This window comes from Pristiophorus japonicus, chromosome 4, assembly GCF_044704955.1.
Source record: "Pristiophorus japonicus isolate sPriJap1 chromosome 4, sPriJap1.hap1, whole genome shotgun sequence".
NCBI lineage: Eukaryota > Metazoa > Chordata > Chondrichthyes > Pristiophoridae > Pristiophorus > Pristiophorus japonicus.
This window is the reverse complement of record NC_091980.1, coordinates 104885239-104904012: the sequence shown is the minus strand read 5'-3', so window position 1 is coordinate 104904012 and position 18774 is coordinate 104885239. Positions and strand designations below refer to the sequence as shown.

At 44.8% G+C, this 18774-nt stretch overlaps 1 protein-coding gene across 1 annotated transcript in view; it reads right to left on the bottom strand.

The window, feature by feature from the left end:
- The window catches only part of cdhr2 (cadherin related family member 2), a 187953-nt gene that overhangs the window by 135502 nt on the left and 33677 nt on the right, over window positions 1-18774 (bottom strand). Inside the window, exons 4-5 of the mRNA XM_070877658.1 lie at window positions 17669-17734; window positions 9998-10137 (exon numbers count right to left, since the gene is read on the bottom strand). Of these exons, the coding sequence (XP_070733759.1) occupies window positions 9998-10137; window positions 17669-17734 (206 nt within the window). The remainder of the gene's footprint in view (window positions 1-9997; window positions 10138-17668; window positions 17735-18774) is intronic.

The window sequence follows — 18774 nt, the reverse complement described above, 5'->3', positions numbered from 1 at the left end:
GCAGGTCCAGCAGGCAGTAAAGAAAGTAAATGGCATGCTGGCCTTCAAAGTGAGAGGATTTGAGTATATGAGCAGGGAGGTCTTACTGCAGTTGTACAGGGCCTTGGTGAGACCACACCTTGAGTATTGTGTGCAGTTTTGGTCTCCTAATCTGAGGAAGGACGTGCTTGCTAATGAGGGAGTGCAGCGAAGGTTCACTACACTAATTCCTGGGATGGCAGGACTGACATATGAAGAAAGACTGGATCGGCTAGGCTTATACTCACTGGAATTTAGAAGAATGAGAGGGGATCTCATAGAAACATATAAAATTCTGACGGGATTGGACAGGTTAGATGCAGGGAGAATGTTCCCAATGTTGGGGAAGTCCAGAATCAGGGTTCACAGTCTAAGGATAAGGGGTAAGCCATATAGGACCAAGATGAGGAGAAACCTTTTCACCCAGAGAGTTGTGAACCTGTGGAACTGAGTCCAGTTCGTTAGATATATTCAAGAGGGAGTTAGATGTGGGCCTTACGGATATGGAGAGAAGGCGGGAGTGGGGTACTGAAGTTGCATGATCAGCCATGATCATATTGAATGGCGGTGCAGGCGCGAAGGGCCAAATGGCCTGCATCTGCACCTATTTTCTATGTTTCAATGTTTCTAAATCTGGCCACAATTTTTAATGGCCTGGATTAGGAACATAAGATATTCACCGTGCTTGATATAGCGAATGGATTTTGGGCCATACACTGAGACGAAGCGTCCCAAGAAAAATTTGCCTTCACCGTAAAGGGAAAACAATACACATGGACTAAAGTGCCACAGGGATTCCATAATAGCCCGAGCATATTTCATCGAGTACTGTCAAGAATTTTGGAACCGATAGACGTAGGAGAAGGAAGCACCCTTTTACAGTATGTGGACGATATCCTTATTGCCTCCAGTAGAGAACAACAACACGTACTAACTCTAACTACAGTGCTCGGAGCTCTACAGAGTTCGGGATTAAAAATAAATCCTAGGAAGGTGCAGGTAGGAAGGAACGAAGTAATATATCTAGGATACATAATATCACAAGGGAAGAGACAGATGCCTGAGGACAGAAAGGAAGCAATTCAATCAATGCCCAGGCCAGGAACCATGAAAGGGGTCAGGCAGGTACTAGGGCTATTCAACTACTGCAGAAAAAACAAGCTCTCACAAGTGCTCCAGCCCTGGGATTACCCGACCAGAATAGGCCCTTTCACATCTTTACCCACCACAGTAAAGATCATTACATGGAGACAGGCATAGGCCAGTGGCATAGTAATGTCGGGACAGGTACCCAGCATACCTTAGTAGAATTGCTTAACACAGGAAGGCTAAAACCAGTATCCGACGCGCGAAGGGCTAGGTGGGAAGCAATGCTTTTACATCCCCCAATGGGACGGTAACAATAAAAGACAACTGTAACAACCCTGCAGGATGGATCATGATGCAGGGAGAGGAGCATCAGTGTAGCCCGACAGGAGAAGACGAGGGAAGTAGTCAGGCTTGAGGAGGCAGACATGGATCTTATGTAGATGGGTCCCAGTGCTATATCAACAAGACACCACGGACGGGATGGCAGCGGACAAGTTAGAAGGGATGGATGGTTAGAAGGGGCTTATCAGCTCGAGTGGCTGAATTGGTGGCTCTCACCGAGGCTCTGAGGAGGGCTAAGGGAAAAAGAGTAAACATGTATACAGACAGTTGGTATGCTTTTGGAGAAATGCATGATTATATGACAGCCTGGAGTAGACGGGGATACATGACTTCAGGAGGAGGGACAATAAAACACTGATCAACATCAACAGGGAAATGCATGGGCAGACGAGGCAGCCAAGCGGATGGCGGAGCCAGGTACATTGGCCGGCGAAGCCTAGGTCACAGCATCGGGCCTGAGGAAGTAAACATGCTTACGGTATAGGAAAAGAAGGGGTGGAAGTAGAGAGGGGCCCAACAAGGGACCGATGGGATATGGAGGAATGCTGGGAATGTGGTGGCCCTGGAATGCATCCAGGGGAGCCTACGAAATTTATAGCACGGGTATGTCAATACAGGTAGAACCAACATGATAAGCTCGATGTCCAGATGCTGGTGGTGGAAGGGAATGGGTAGAGATATGGAGAACCACTGTAGAAGGTGCATGACATCGGCAAAATACAACTCAGGGGGGAATGTAAAGGTCAGAATGGGACATCAGCCCCCACCGAAAGGAACCTGGGAAAACTTGCAGTTAGATTTTACTGGACTGTTACCCAGCAACAAGGGGAAGACATACTGCTTAGTTATAATAGACCAGTTTATGATGTGGGTAGAAGTTTTCGCCACGAGAAATTGTTCAGCAAAAACCGTGGCCAGGATCTTAGCAGAAGAAATAATATCCCGATGGGGAATGTCATGACAGCTGGCTCAGATCAAGGTACACACTTCACAGGGAAGATAATGAAACAGGCCTGGGATCAGGGAAAAATATCCCGTATCATCCGGAATCTTCCAAATTGGTGGAACGAATGAACAGGACCTTAAAAGCGGCCCTAGCCGAGGCAATCGAAGAGACTGGAAAGGGATGGGTAGTCAGGTTACCCCGAGTACGGATGAAACTCAGGGCAACCCCTAGTCGGATGACAGGATTATAACCCTTTGAACTAATGAGACTGTCAGAAGTCTTGGTTACAGGAAGCGAGGACGTAGGACCTTATAAAGATAGGATACGGAGGTTTGTGATGGAACTCTGTTAGCAGTTACATGATTTAAAGGCACACACTAGAGATCAGCAAGTAATCAAGGACTTCGAGAACGACACTGAGGAACAGAAGGTCCAAATACCCCAAAGGGACCAATCAGGTGATGGTGAGGATGGTAAGGGACATGTGTGCCTGCGTAGTTATAAGGGGTATCGGCAAATGGAAACACTGGACCAGTTAAAAAAGCATGATCACCAACTAACCGGTGACGACCGGGAAATATTGTTTTTTGCAGGACTCTGGTGCTCATGGGAACAACGTGGGGTAACGCAGCCTCATATCAAGGACAACAAGCTGAGGGACGGCAAGGCCTGTATTACAGGGACTCGGGCGACATTAGTTGTGATAAAGAATCAAAAACACTAATGGTGACGGATGGAGCAACAGTAGACTTAAATAGCGGCATAAAACAACGTAACAAGGAAAGGAAATATTAGGAATGGGCCAGTAATACGGGACCAATAATTAGTGGGAATAAGACCGCGGTGTGTTTTATAATCAGGAGGGACAAAGATACTGCACCTGGGGGAAGGGGTTGCAGGTTTCACTCAACATCTATGAATGGTGGTGGAGGGATATCTCTCGAGATAGACCCATCAACACGGCCCCATCCACTACTTTAGCAACAGTGAACACTACCAGGCCCCGACCACCACACCCCTAGCACCATAAATGTGTCCAACTATGAACGCTGGGGCAAAAGGGGGATTGATAAGGCAGACCAAGGATAAGATACACTTCGGGGTACGTTATCAAATAATTACTGTATTCCTAAATAACCATCCCCAGCTTCTGCAGGTTAAATACCATAAGCCTGTATAGAAACCTGAACCTGCGAGCACTTAAAGGCCCTGAATCAAAAACTATAAAGTTTAATGAGGAAAGAAGTTCAGGTAAAAAGCGGGACCGGGGAAAAAGAGGGATACTGGAAATGGTAGGCGCGGGATACGTGGCGGGATACACGGCAGGATACGAGGCAGGATGCACGGCGGAATACACGGCGGGATACGTGGCGGTAAACATTATAGACCTGCACACAATAGATGATCGAGTTGACATCCTAACACGAACCTTGTTTGGAGAGAAATGAGAGATAATAGGTTTTGTATCATCTATATCACAGTATGATGTAACAAAAGGAGATCCTCTATACCAAACAATGTAGGAGAAATAAGAAATCAAACTAGCGAGCGGTACCATGAAAATCCAGAAATGTAAATGAAGAGAACAACAATACTAAGAGTCTCAGCATAGATGATTGTTATAGAAATAACCAAGTTGTTTTATGTTGAAATCCACTACAAATGATTAAAAACGATGTGGATATGACCAAGTGGACGGGTGCACCTTGAGTATCACCCCACTAATGCAGGATTACGAAATTATCGATGTTCCACGAGGAAATGGAGATTGATGTGTGAGCACCACGGCAACTGAAATAAAGAAAGGAACACCTCATGTACCATTATGGATACTGACTTCTGCTTTACTCCGCTTGACGAGACTGATATAAATGGGTTTATTATAACCCCTGAACTAAAGGAGGAAACCATCGATGGGACAGTGATGGACATTACCTGAGGAGGTTATGCGAAGGCCATCGGGCTGCAAGGAAAACCGATTCTCGAATTGAATGAGGAACAAACTCGACTGAATTGGACACCATAGAGAAGACCCCAAGTGGAGGAAAGATAGAAGAAACAGAGGATACCCCAGGTGGGATATAATTCGAACACCGAGAAAATGTTGGCTAGAAAGGACTTATACACAAACGATGCTGGACTCAATGTACTGTTTGTAGTGCAAGGGAACTCATCTTGCTAGTATTATTGTGTAAAAGGTGTGACTTATGTAAGAGGCAGGCCATAGCCCGTACTATAGTTAAAACATTGAATAAAGGGAAATTAGACAGTCCGGCAGAAAGGACTTATTTAGTATAACCTTGATGGGAAAGCCAACAGGTAGATCCTGCAGCTCGGGAAGTAGCGCTTCCCAAGCGAAAGGACAACCCTGGAAGCTCACCCATGAGGAATTAATTGGGAAATGGCCTATATTGGGCATATCGCCAAGGGCCATAAGGGGGGAATTGTAGGGGATATACAGTTGTAATAGGCAAAGAGCAGACAGATAGGTGGTCAGAACACAATGCTGAAGGTAGCGAACTAATCAGTATTAGGAGGGTCTGAGGAATCGGTGATGGTATAGATTATAATTGCCTATTGTATGTAACACTTGCTTATGTAGTGTTGCGTCCTTAGATGCTCTAACAATGATTCCATGAGGCAGTGTGTTGTACTTGAACTGTAGTGACCTTGGTCCTTTATTAGTTAACTCCAGAATAAGGATCACATCTGGTGGCCTGCCTTTTATACTAGGCCAAGCACACCTGTACAGGTAACCGATAAGTCTCCCACTGCTGCGCCCTCTGATAGCACACCTTGATATGGGTGGCCATGTAAGATACATGACATGTTGGTAAAGCACACTTATAACAAATTAAAACTGTATGGGTAATTCATCCTTAACCTTAGTAACACATAACAAAACAGCAGAAGTCAGCAGTTACAGTTTTGATTCGAAGTCTCTGAGGAAGAGATAAGAAAGCCAGTATTTTGCAACAGTTACTTCAGGCATCATATGGACTATGGCAAAGTGCAACTCACGGAACAAACACAATTAACATATGATGGGAGATGGACAATTGCATGTACCACTCAGAGCCAATCTGATAAGAGACAACAAATCAATGTAACTCCGCTGATAGCAATCGACCTATCGATGATTTTGGAGAAGGATAGCTCTTCTCCAAAACCTGTATAAATTATACTTGAAACCTCTTGTATTTTGAAGGTTCCACGATTGAACCTTCCCTTGCATTTGCTCGAAATAAAGCCAGTTGAATCCAAGGTTTTGTTTGCTTGATTCCGTGGTCGTTATACGGAGGACGAAGGGCGAGGTGTCGATTACCTATATCAGGTAGTCCGCCCCGAAGAAGAGAAGTCTTCCTTTTACCCCAATAATACAACATTGGTAGCAGTGATCACCACACAGTCATTGTGGAGACGAAGACCCGTCTTCACACTGAGGGCACCCTCCATCGTGTTGCGTGGCACTATCACAGTGCTTAATGAGATAAATTCAGAACAGATCTAGCACTTCAAAACTGGGCGTCCATGAGGTGCTGTGGGACATCAGCAGTAGGATTTTATTCCACCACAATCTGTAACCTCATGGCCCAGCATGTCCCTCACTCTACCATTACCATCAAGTCAGGGGACCAGCCTTGGTTCAATGAGGAGTGCAGAAGAGCATGCCTGGAGCAGCATCGTGCATACCTAAAAATGAGGGGCCAACCTACATGCATGCTAAACAGTAGAAGCAGCATGCATAGCCAGCGCAAAGCGATCCCACAACCAACGGATCAGATCAAAGCTCTGCAGTCCTGCCACATCCAGTCGTGAATGATGGTGGACAATTACACAACTGAATATCCCCATCCTCAACCTCAATGATGGCGGAGCCCAGCACGCGATTGCAGAAGGCTGAAACGCTTGCAGCTATCTTCAGCCAGAAGGGCCGAGTGGATAGCAGCCTTCTCCTGACGTCTCCACTATCACAGAAGCCAGTTTTCAGCCAATTCGATACACTCCATATGATATTAAGAAACGGCTGAGCACACTGGATACAGCAAAGGCTATGGGCCCCTGCAACATCTCAGGTGTTGTGCTGAAGACTTGCACTCCAGAACTAGTCGCACCTCTAGCCAACCTGTTCCAGTACTGCTACAACACTGCCATCTACCCGACAATGTGGAAAACTGCCCAGATACGTCCTGTCCACAAAAAGCAGGACAAATCCAATCCGTCCAATAACCACACCATCAGTCTACTCTCAAGTATCATCAAAGGTATTGTCGACGGTGCTAACAAGCAGCACTTACTCACCAATAACCTGCTCACCGATGCTCAGTTTGGGTTCTGCCAGGACCATTTGGCTCCAGACCTCATTACAGTCTTGGTTCAAACATGGACAAACTAGTTGAATTCCAGAGGTGAGGCGAGAGTGACTGCCCTTGACATCAAGATAGCATTTGAAAGAATGTGGCATCAAAGCACCCTAGCAAAACTGAAGTGAATGGGAATCAGGGGGGAAACTCTCCACTGACTTGATTCATAACTAGCACAAAGGAAGATGGTTACAGTTGTTGGAGATCAATCATTTTGGCCCCAGAACATTGCTGCAGGAGTTCCTCAGGGTAGTATCCTCGACCCAACCATCTTCAGCTGCTTCATCAATGACCTTCCCTCCATCATGTCAGGTGGGGATATTCGCTGATGATTGCAGTGTTCAGTTCCATTCGCAACTCCTCAGATAATGAAGCTGTCCATGCAGCAAGACCTGGCCAACATTCAGGCTTGGGTTGATAATGGCAAGTAACATTTGCAATCACACAAGTGCCAGACAATGACTAGCTCCAACAAGAGAGAGTCTAACCACCTCCCCTTGACATTCAACGGCATTACCATTGCCAAAACCACAACCATCAACATCCTGGGGGTCACCATTGACCAGAAACTTAACTGGACCAGCCACATAAATACTGTGGCTGCAAGAGCAGGTCAGAGGCTGGGTATTCTGTGGTGAGTGTCTCACCTCTTGACTTCTCAAAGCCCTTCCACCATCTACAAGGCATAAGTCAGGTGTGTAATGGAATATTCTCCACTTGCCTGGATGAGTACAACTCCAACAACACTCAAGAAGCTCAACACCATCCAGGACAAAGCAACCCACTTGATTGGCACCCCATCCACCACCTTAAACATTCACTCCCTCCACCATCGGCATACCGTGGCTGCAGTGAGTACCACCTACAAGATGCACTGCAGCAACTCACCAAGGCTTCTTCAACAGCACCTCCACAACCCACGACCTCTACCAACTAGAAGGACAAGGGCAGCAGGCACATGGGAACAACATCATCTGCAAGATCCTCTCCAAGTTAGACACCATCCTGACTTGGAAATATATCGCCATTCCTTCATCATCGCTGGGTCAAAATTCTGGAACTCCCTCCCTAACAGCACTGTGGGAGTAGCTTCACCACACAGACTGCAGCGGTTCAAGGAGGCAGCTCACCTCCACCTTCTCAAGGGAAATTAGGGATGGGCAATAAATGCTGGCCTTGCCAACGACACCCACATTCCAGGAACTAATAAAAAGCTGTGTGCACACTTCCTGCTGCCGCATTGAGCCCTTATAGTCTTAGCAGCACCCGAAAAAGCCAAGTCAGAAAGTCAGTGGTTCAAGTCCCATGCTAGAAAGTTATCCCATAAGCTCGGCTGATACTTCAGTGTAAATACCAAGGGAGTGGTGCATTGCCAGAGATATTTAACCGAGACCATGTCTACCTTTTCAAGTGGGCGTAAAGGATACTATGGCACTACTGAAAGAGCAGGGAGTTCTCCTGAGGTCCTGCTGACATGTATCCGGCAAACAACGCAACAGTAACTGGTCATTTGTCCCATTTGCTAATCGTGAGACGTTGCTGGACATAGAATGGTGGCAATGTTTTCCTACATATCAACAGTGACTATACTTAGAAAGCAAGTCATTGGCTCTGAAGTTTCGGATAATTCCTTCATTACCCTTCTTACCAGATTCGTACAACTAGCGACATTAATATATTTGATAATTCACTTCACTGCTTACCGATAAATCATTAATCTTAAACACCCTAACCAACTAAACATGAATCTAAAACAATGTGCACTGTATACGCTCTGTCCAATTGTACCAAGTGATAAAGAGGAAGAGGCCACAAAAAGTTAAGATAAAATTATTTTTGTGGGGACAGCAGTATCAGAGTATTCTTCCAGGCTCCACAAGAATAATGTCGATTGATGCCACCCTGGGCTCTCCTCTTCTGCAATTGGTCCCGCATCCCAGACCTACCATCTAGCTGGTCAGATCGGCCTGCAAGCCACCTACTATTGTGTTGGCCTGGAGCCAGCGAGCTGTAGTGGTATGTTGCCTTCGAATGCAGCTTGGCACCATTGGTGACTGCTTTCCTTGTCACACACCACCTCCCACCCAAAAAGAAAGAAGAAAAGTAAAAAACAGTGGCAGTAGCAGAAGAGAATAAAATAGCAAAACAAAAAGACTTAAGGACAGAGAAAATGAAGAGAAATAAAAGAAGCAGAAGAGGAGAGACAAAGCTAGAAATAGCAACACAGAGATAACAGAGACAAGTAAAAGAGAGACATTATTCTTTCTTTTGACATTTTGTTAGATTGGCAGTTTTCTTCCTCCTTTTCCCCAGACAATTTTCTACTTTCCTTTCTACTTACCTACTTCTAAAAGCATGGACTACTTGAGGGGATAAGGTTCCACCAATGCTACAATGCCTAACCCGCATATTCATTCTATTCAATCATGGAGTACATCACAACTGAGTCTAACCTTGACACAAAAGCAAAATACTACAGATGCTGGAAATCTGAAATAGTCGAACATTGTCCTCCCTCAGCATCGATACAGGCAAGCCCAGGATTGGTGGGAATATTCCCCTCAATATCCCACACTAGGGTAAATAATCATTCTGCACCATCATCCCAGCTGAGTTCAGCTAACTCACACACCATCTTACGGCAGGAGATGGCAGAATCCTGAGAAAATTCTGCCCCAGTTTCTCTATATCATATAGAACTAGGGGAATCTAGAACTAGGGGACATAGTTTCAGAATCAGTGGTCGCCCATTTAAAACAGAGATGAGGAGGAATTTCTTCTCTCAGGGGGTCATGAATCTTTGGAATTTCTACCCTGGAGAGCTGTGGAGGCTGGGTCATTGAATGTATTTAAGATGGAGATAGACGATAAGGGAGTCAACGGTTGTGGGGAGCGAGCGGGGAAGTGGAGCTGAGGCCAGGATCAGATCAGCCAGAATGGCGGAGCAGGCTCGAGGGGCCAAATGGCCTACTCCTGCTCCTATTTCTTATGTTCTTATATATTCAATTATGTTTTGAATCCTTTCTTCCATTTTACAAATTTCCTTCGCAGCAGTTCTGAATCCCTACATGAGAGGTACTGAGCAACAAATAGCAAGCATACAAAACAGCCCGAAGAATCTCTGAATGCATTGAAATGTTTTGTTAAGATAAATCATAATACTGAGCCACTGTTCAGAGCTGGAACCAGAATGTGTGTGCTTTAAAATAGCTATCGAACTACATTTCTGCTAAATTACCTCTCGGTCCAATTTACTTGCAACTCTGACAATGCCAGTGTTGTTATTTAACCTGAAATATATAGAATCGTCTCCACTCATAAAATAGGTCAATGGGTCGCCATCTGCATCAGTCGCTAAAATCTTATATGCTTCTGCACCTGGAAAAATAATAAAATCAACTATTAATCGTTAATTATTAAAAATATCATAGGTATTCTTACACTAATTCAAATGTTATATATCTTTTTATGCTTCAACCTTAGCAAAAAACAAGATATTGATAGAAATATAAGCACAGAAAATGGACATAGATATAGACACAGAGCGGTAGACTCTTTCCTGAGGGATATGTATGGAGCACACCAGCTGGCCATCCGATAATTCCAACGGGTGCTTGGTCCATTTTGAGCGCCTTGCCTCATTAACATCCCGGCTGGCCTGCTGTGAGCGGTAAACGAGCACCCCGGGAGACCCTTTGGATTTGGGTCAATATTCGGCTACCCAGTGGCCTCACAGCCTAGAAAAAGATAGGTGCAGGTGAGGGGGTCCACTCTCGGGGAGGAGTGAGGCGCGGGGGCAGAACTAGGTGAGGCAGCAGATCAGGTAGTTTCTGCTGAACCCGGAGGAGACACCTGTTCCCCGTGGCCCAACAAAAAAAAATAAAACCCAACTTCTGGCCTCCTTTTCAACTGAACCACCTATAATGGCAATTGTGGTTTTATGTACACCATAGGCCCCTGATTTGCATTTTAAAAGAACCCCCCACTGGACTCATGCCACCCAACAATAGGCCCTTGGGATGATAGCATCAGCCAGTCCGTTAGCAGGAAATGGATGGTAAATCATTCATCTTTCCATTTGGGGTGCTGCCACCCCGTTTCCACCGCGGCAGGGTGGGGGGGCAGCGGAGCGGGAGGCCATAAAACCTCCCCCACAAGGACACAGGCATAGACTTTTCCCTGCTTTCACATCCCTAATCAGGCAGAATAGTGGCAGAAACAGCAGGGGTAATTCAGCAGTGAGGCCTATTGCTGCTTTCCTGCCCCAGCTGTAACTTTCCAACCCCACCCCATGGACACCACTGCTGGCCGTCCTTCCCCCACCCACCACCTGCAAATGCTGGCGGGAAAGCAAGGATCAGGTTCCTGACCCATTTCCCTCCTATCTGCCCTTCTTACCGCCACACCCTGGGAAAGCCACTTTTAAAAAAATGAGGGAGAGAGAAAACAGGGAATTATAGACCGGTCAGCCTGACATCGGTAGTGGGTAAAATGATGGAATCAATTATTAAGGATGTCATAGCAGTGCATTTGGAAAGAGGTGACATGATAGGTCCAAGTCAGCATGGATTTGTGAAAGGGAAATCATGCTTGACAAATCTTCTGGAATTTTTTGAGGATGTTTCCAGTAGAGTGGATAAGGGAGAACCAGTTGATGTGGTATATTTGGACTTTCAGAAGGCGTTCGACAAGGTCCCACACAAGAGATTGATGTGCAAAGTTAGAGCACATGGGATTGGGGGTAGTGTACTGACATGGATTGAGAACTGGTTGTCAGACAGGAAGCAAAGAGTAGGAGTAAATGGGTACTTTTCAGAATGGCAGGCAGTGACTAGTGGGGTACCGCAAGGTTCTGTGCTGGGGCCCCAGCTATTTACACTGTACATTAATGATTTAGATGAGGGGATTAAATGTAGTATCTCCAAATTTGCGGATGACACTAAGTTGGGTGGCAGTGTGAGCTGCGAGGAGGATGCTGTGAGGCTGCAGAGTGACTTGGATAGGTTAGGTGAGTGGGCAAATGCATGGCAGATGAAGTATAATGTGGATAAATGTGAGGTTATCCACTTTGGTGGTAAAAACAGAGAGACAGACTATTATCTGAATGGTGACAGATTAGGAAAAGTGGAGGTGCAAAGGGACCTGGGTGTCATGGTACATCAGTCATTGAAGGTTGGCATGCAGGTGCAGCAGGCGGTTAAGAAAGCAAATGGCATGTTGGCCTTCATAGCAAGGGGATTTGAGTACAGGGGCAGGGAGGTGTTGCTACAGTTGTACAGGGCATTGGTGAGGCCACACCTGGAGTATTGTGTACAGTTTTGGTCTCCTAACCTGAAGAAGGACATTCTTGCTATTGAGGGAGTGCAGCGAAGGTTCACCAGACTGACTCCCGGGATGGCAGGACTGACCTATCAAGAAAGACTGGATCAACTGGGCTTGTATTCACTGGAGTTCAGAAGAATGAGAGGGGACCTCATAGAAACACTTAAAATTCTGACGGGGTTAGACAGGTTAGATGCAGGAAGAATGTTCCCAATGTTGGGGAAGTCCAGAACCAGAGGTCACAGTCTAAGGATAAGGGGTAAGCCATTTAGGACCGAGATGCGGAGGAACTTCTTCACCCAGAGAGTGGTGAACCTGTGGAATTCTCTACCACAGAAAGTTGTTGAGGCCAATTCACTAAATATATTCAAAAAGGAGTTAGATGAGGTCCTTACTACTAGGGGGATCAAGGGGTATGGCGAGAAAGCAGGAATGGGGTACTGAAGTTGAATGTTCAGCCATGAACTCATTGAATGGCGGTGCAGGCTAGAAGGGCCGAATGGCCTACTCCTGCACCTATTTTCTATGTTTCTATGTTTCTATGTTTTTAAGACTGGTGAGAGTCCTAGATATAGTGATAGGAAGGCCCCAGATGGAGGTCGAAGGCCTGGTAGTGCCTCCTCTGCTTGATTTTTTTTTGCCCTGCTGACGGCCTTGGCTGTAGTCTACAGGACACTCTGACCACTTTAGCCTGGCCTCCTGCCTCTCCTGGTTCCACTGCAGCACCAGATAGAGTTGCCTGGGGCCACTGGCACGTCCCACTTGCTGGTGGGAATACCATCAAGAGTGGATAATGACCCCTGACAGGAAACCGGACTGGTATTGTGGTGGGATTTGGGCAACAGGCAGAAACCTGTAGGAGTATGAAAAGAAAAATAGAGCCCACAAACACAGACACACACATAGAATAAAAGAGCAATGGAGAGGGAGAGAGAGAGGTGGATCAGGAACATCAGAAGTAAGTGAATAAAAGCTACCAACATATTTGTGGCACTGACGTGAGCCCTCGTGTGGGGCATAAACGTTTTACAATTGCAGTTCTAATACTTCAGACATTGCATTGAAGGAAACTTACCTTCCCTGCTCCCATCAGAGCAGAGTAGTACAAAAATCCTGCACCATTTCTAGTGGGAAAATTAAACTACAGCACATGATTTTTGTACTGCTAATTTACGTTCCTGCGAAGCTGCGCAGTGCGTGGCAACGGCGTGTATGTCTCGCGCAGGCCGCTCACCAGCTTTTAAATGGAATAAACCGCATAAGCGCGAAAATGTCAATGAGCCACGCAACCAGTTAAAGGGGCCGCGCACGGAAAATGAATCACGGGGAACATTGCTGCTGGATAATATTAACACCACAGATAATGTAACACTATTCCATGGGAACTCTGCACAAATAACATTTTGTTTTTAATTATGGCATAGTAGATTTTGTGATTTTTGCAAGTGAACTCTTGGGGGTTAATTAGAAAGTTTAAGGAAATCACTTAGCATAATAATTTTGTTCATCCAATTAACGGACTTCAACTAATATTTGGTTGGTTTTAGACCTGTGTACAAATGCATCAGCAGGTATTTCTGAAAATCTCTCAAATGGCTCTTGCAAGCTCAGTTGAATGGCATGTATCCATGCTCTGACCAAAAAAAAACATTGCTCAGCAACCCTTAAGCACTTCCCTTGCCTTCCTCATAACAGGGGCATGAAGGAAAAATTGTTTCTGTATAGAGAGCTCTCTGCAAGAATACAGGAATTACTCTGGGAGATTCATTTCCTTCATCGTTCAAATCACATCTTCCACACTCTTCCAGTTGGTCAGCTCCAAGTGCAGTAAAATATTTACTTGAAAGAAAGTTAACAAGGAAACTGTGAGTGAAATTCTAACAACTAAGTAAATATAACCAGCAAAAGTCTAGGTGAGGAATAAAATTATGAGTCAACAGATATCACAGGAAAATAAAACCTCTCTGGGCTGTCTGACTGCTAGGTTCACGATATAGGGCCATATTGTCCTCCAATTGTTAGCTTAATGGTGGAGTCGGAAAAGTGCCCACCCATATGAATCCACAGCTAACTTTCTACTTTTTCTTCCTGGAACCTCATTATCAAAGCAAGACAAACTTAGAGCAGTAATACTGCTACTAATAGATACTAATAGATGGGAAATTCAGTCTTGATGCAGCTTTTTAAAAGCTGTAGCCAATTAGAGGGTGTCAGCAGGAACAATGATTCCCAGGTTTTCAGATGAATCTGTGGAGATGTTGCTAGCTAAAATCAGAACCAGTAGGAAAAGATGCCCGAGTACCAAGAGCAGAAGGCCACATGAGTAGGTCGTTCAGGCTGTCTGGAGGGAGATAGTCGAGCCAGTGAGTGTAATCGCCATCACCCTAAAAAGTGCCACACAAGGGTAGCCAGGGTAGGTCAAGCCAATCAATATAGGGGCTGAAATTGCGGTCATAGGCTTCCCGCGGGCAATTGCCTCCGACCTGAAACATTTCCACAAATTTACCTGGTGGTCCAGGATGAATCTGCAATTCCGTTGGGGAGGCTTTCTCTTCCCGCACTGCAAAGCACGCTCCCATCCTCCAGGTTCCCACGCAGAAAGTGCAGTCACGTGTGACCGCTCAGCCAATCAGTTACAGTATTCCACAGCTTTCTCATCAATAGCAATGAGAACTCCATATCTACGAGTTCTCATTGCTAGTAATGAGAAAAAAAAACAAAGGCACTAAACACATTTAATAAAAAATAAAAAACACACCTCACATAATTAAAATTAATTGAAATTAAAGTTAATAAATATCTGAGAGAAAAAAATTCCAAGTTTTTAAAAAACTTTTTAAATTATGGTTAAAAATAGCTGTAACGTAGTGGGCAGGGTTTTTTAAAATAATGTGTTTTTTAAATTTAATTTAGTTATATTTTTGTATGTTTTTAAACTCTTGCGCCTGCTTTTATCAGGCGCAAAAATTTTGAGGACATTTACTGGGCAAGATATGGGTAAATACTGCAATCTTCCCCTTGCAAATATTCTCGCTCCCAATTTGCGTGCGATTTGTCAAGCTCCAGCTTATACAAAAATATAATTAAATTAAATTTAAAAAACACATTATTTTTAAAAACTCTGCCCACTACTTTACAGTTATTTTTAACCATAATTTTAAAAGTTTTTTTAAAACTTGGATTTGTCAAGCTCCAGCTTGACAGATCGGAAAAGCCGTTTTTCAGCACATGCTATTTTCCAGTACCTTCCCAAGTCCGCAGAAACTCCGTAAATAGAAACATAGAAACATAGAAAATAGGTGCAGGAGTAGGCCATTCAGCCCTTCGAGCCTGCACCGCCATTCAATAAGATCATGGCTGATCATTCACCTCAGTACCCCTTTCCTGCTTTATCTCCATACCCCTTGATCCCTTTAGCCGTAAGGGCCATATCTAATTCTCTCTTGAATATATCCAATGCGCTGGCATCAACAACTCTCTGCGGTAGGGAATGCCACAGGTTAACAACTCTCTGAGTGAAGAAGTTTCTCCTCATCTCAGTCCTAAATGGCTTACCCCTTATCCTTAGACTATGTCCCCTGGTTCTGGACTTCCCCAACATCGGGAACATTCTTCCTGCATCTAACCTATCCAGTCCCGTCAAAATTTTATATGTTTCTATGAGATCCCCTCTCATCCTTCTAAACTCCAGTGAATACAGGCCCAGTGGTTCCAGTCTCTCCTCATATGTTAGTCCTGCCACCTCGGGAATCAGTCTGGTGAACCTTCGCTGCACTCCCTCAATAGCAAGAACATCCTTCCTCAGATTAGGAGACCAAAACGGAACACAATATTCCAGGTGAGGCCTCACCAAGGCCCTGTACAACTGCAGTAGACCTCCCTGCTCCTATACTCAAATCCCCTAGCTATGAAGGCCAACATACCCTTGGTCCCCTAGTAGGTTATTTGTGTCTTCCTTCATGAAGACAGAACCAAAGTATTTGTTTAACTGGTCCGCCATTTTTTTGTTCCCCATTATAAATTCATCTGAATCTGACTGCAAGGGACCTACGTTTGTTTTCACTAATCTTTTTCTCTTCACATATCTATAGAAGCTTTTGCAGTCAGTTTTTATGTTCCCAGCAAGCTTCCTCTCATACTCTTTTTTTCCCCTCCTAATTAAATCCTTTGTCCTCCTCTGCTGTATTATAAAATTATAAACAGACTTGGGGAGGCCAGAATTTCAGGGCCATTATTTTCTGCCATTCATAAAGCTTTCATTCAACTCCTCATTTATCAAACCCTTTCTCTATCAGCACATAGGTATCAGGAAACTCTCTCGTGCAAAGAGTAACCTCTGCAAATCCTCAAGCACCATCTTTACTCAAAACCACTCTGGCATCTCACAAAGGCTTTTGCTAATCTGCAAGGACATTCACTTAAAGGGGCAATACATTTCCACCTCGCATCATGGGGGAAATGTCTCTGCCACACATATTATAATATTGTTTTCTCTCTCTCCAAGGGGGTTCCTTGCAACAAGAGACCAGCCACTCCAATAACCATCCAGGCACTTGCAAAGACACAGCCACATCCTCACAAACTCCAACATGGTATCTTACTTGTGCAAGCACCAGCACAGAGATACTCTTTTGGGAGGAAGTAGTTAGTGAGTGTGAAAGATTTTATCTGGGTGTAACATTGAGTGCTCGTGAGAATGAAATCCTTGGAGTAGAAGAGAAGGAGAGTTCTGATCTGCCATGGTGAGAAACGAGCATCCTCAGCTGAGGATTATAGGGATCCAGATCTTAGTGGTCCAGACTTCAAAGATTAAAGAGCATTGGTCTTATGTGAAGGCAGTGGAAACAGTTTCCATGTATGACTGAGATGATGGACAAGTGGGCAGAGTTCACTACTCATATCTGCAGCGCGTTGAAGGAAGTGTCTCACAAACTGCAAAACACGCTGGAGAGAGCACAGGAGATTTCCACTGCAACAAGGAATCAGGAGGAGGTACTAAGGATATTGGAGGCTTTTGGAGTGGCGTGTACCACCGCTTGAATTGATGCCTTGAGGATCAACCTGAACATTACACTTGCACAGGTCTTTCAAGACTTGGTTGGCACTATACGGTCTGCAATGCCATAACATGTATCACCTCTCGGCCGGTGCTCAGCAAACAATGGTCACAGATGTCACTGTCTTTCCAAAGAGTGACATTGAGCCTGCCGCCAGAGGGCCCCCTCCAATGCCTCCACTTAGAGAGCTTCAGACATGGGCCTGGCACCCCTTGCGACTGCAAAGAAATGGCTGATCTAAACTACCATTATCTATCTCGAGAGCATTTTGATATATAACAAAGAAAGATTCAGATGATTTTTAACCATTTTGTTTGAACAATGTATGTGCTGTATCTGCACACAGTAAGTCAGTGAAGTAAATGCTACTGGTCAGATTAGTGAGTCCTTTGTCAGAATACAGAACTAGAAGGTTTTGTAAGGGAATATAAAAGCCAAAGCCACACAATCAAATATATTTGTGAACATACCAAGTAGCAGTCTTTTTTATGATTTGTGTTAACATAAATTAGTTTGCATAGTGAACATACCTATCTCTGTGTCTTCAGCAACGTCTATAACCAACATACTGTTGTCGATTTTTGGTGCATTTTGGGCTGAAGCTAAAATTTTAAAAAACATTGGTACATGCCAGAGTTATTACTTCAATGTAAGTAAGGCATTTTAGTAGCAAAACAGAAGAAAAATATAAGAGCATAAGAAATAGGAGCAGGAATAGGCCATTTGGCCCCTTGAACCTGTTCCGCCATTCAATGAGATCATGGCTGAACTGAACTGACTATCTGCTACTATTGTGGTCAGTATGGGACTGACTTGCACCTGAAGATGAAAATTAGCCAGTGATCTCTATAATGGAGATTCTAAATAATACTTTGGCCTGGAAATTCGTTTACAACTGTTTCCAGGTGCAAAAGAAGTGACGGCAGCAACTGTCATGCCTGAAGTGATGGGCAAGAGGACCAAGCGATATTGGTCTTCTTGCGTCATCAAAAGGCGACCAGCTAATTGCAGTCGCACCACAAGAGACAGTTTGACAATCTCAGAGAGGAGCTCAGTCGGCCAGCTGGGACACTGATCAAGGACTTACGGTAAGTCCAGGAGGGGGGGAAAGCGATTTGAAGAGGGGTGAGTACAGGTCGGTAATGGCCACAATTTATATGTTGGGTCAAGAGGAACACTCCTGCTCCACCTGTCTCCACATTCAGGTAGGTTTTAAAATATTACCTTAGTGTTTATCCCTCGAAGGGCTACTGGTTATGTTGCTGTAGAAACTGACCTGTCGGAGCCTGTTTAGCGCAAGCTTCAGCGGGTTTGTGCCCAATATAGCAGAAGAGTTCTGCAACAGCCACAGGGTCATTCTTTAAATTGAGCCAGCGCTGCTTTCAGGTGGCCACCACGAATGCCTAAAAGCAGCATGGTCCAATACGGCAGCAGCCATGCCACCAGCGCATATCAAGCACAAGTCCAAAGCATGCAATATTGGACTCATCAGTGCCCCTTTTTCACCTGAAAAACAGGGGCACAGCATTCAATTTTGAGACAATTTCCATTGCAACGTGCTATTTGTATCGATACCCAAGGCAGCAAGGATGGAGGATATCTAGTCTGCTTGCTACACAACATCACGAAATTGCTC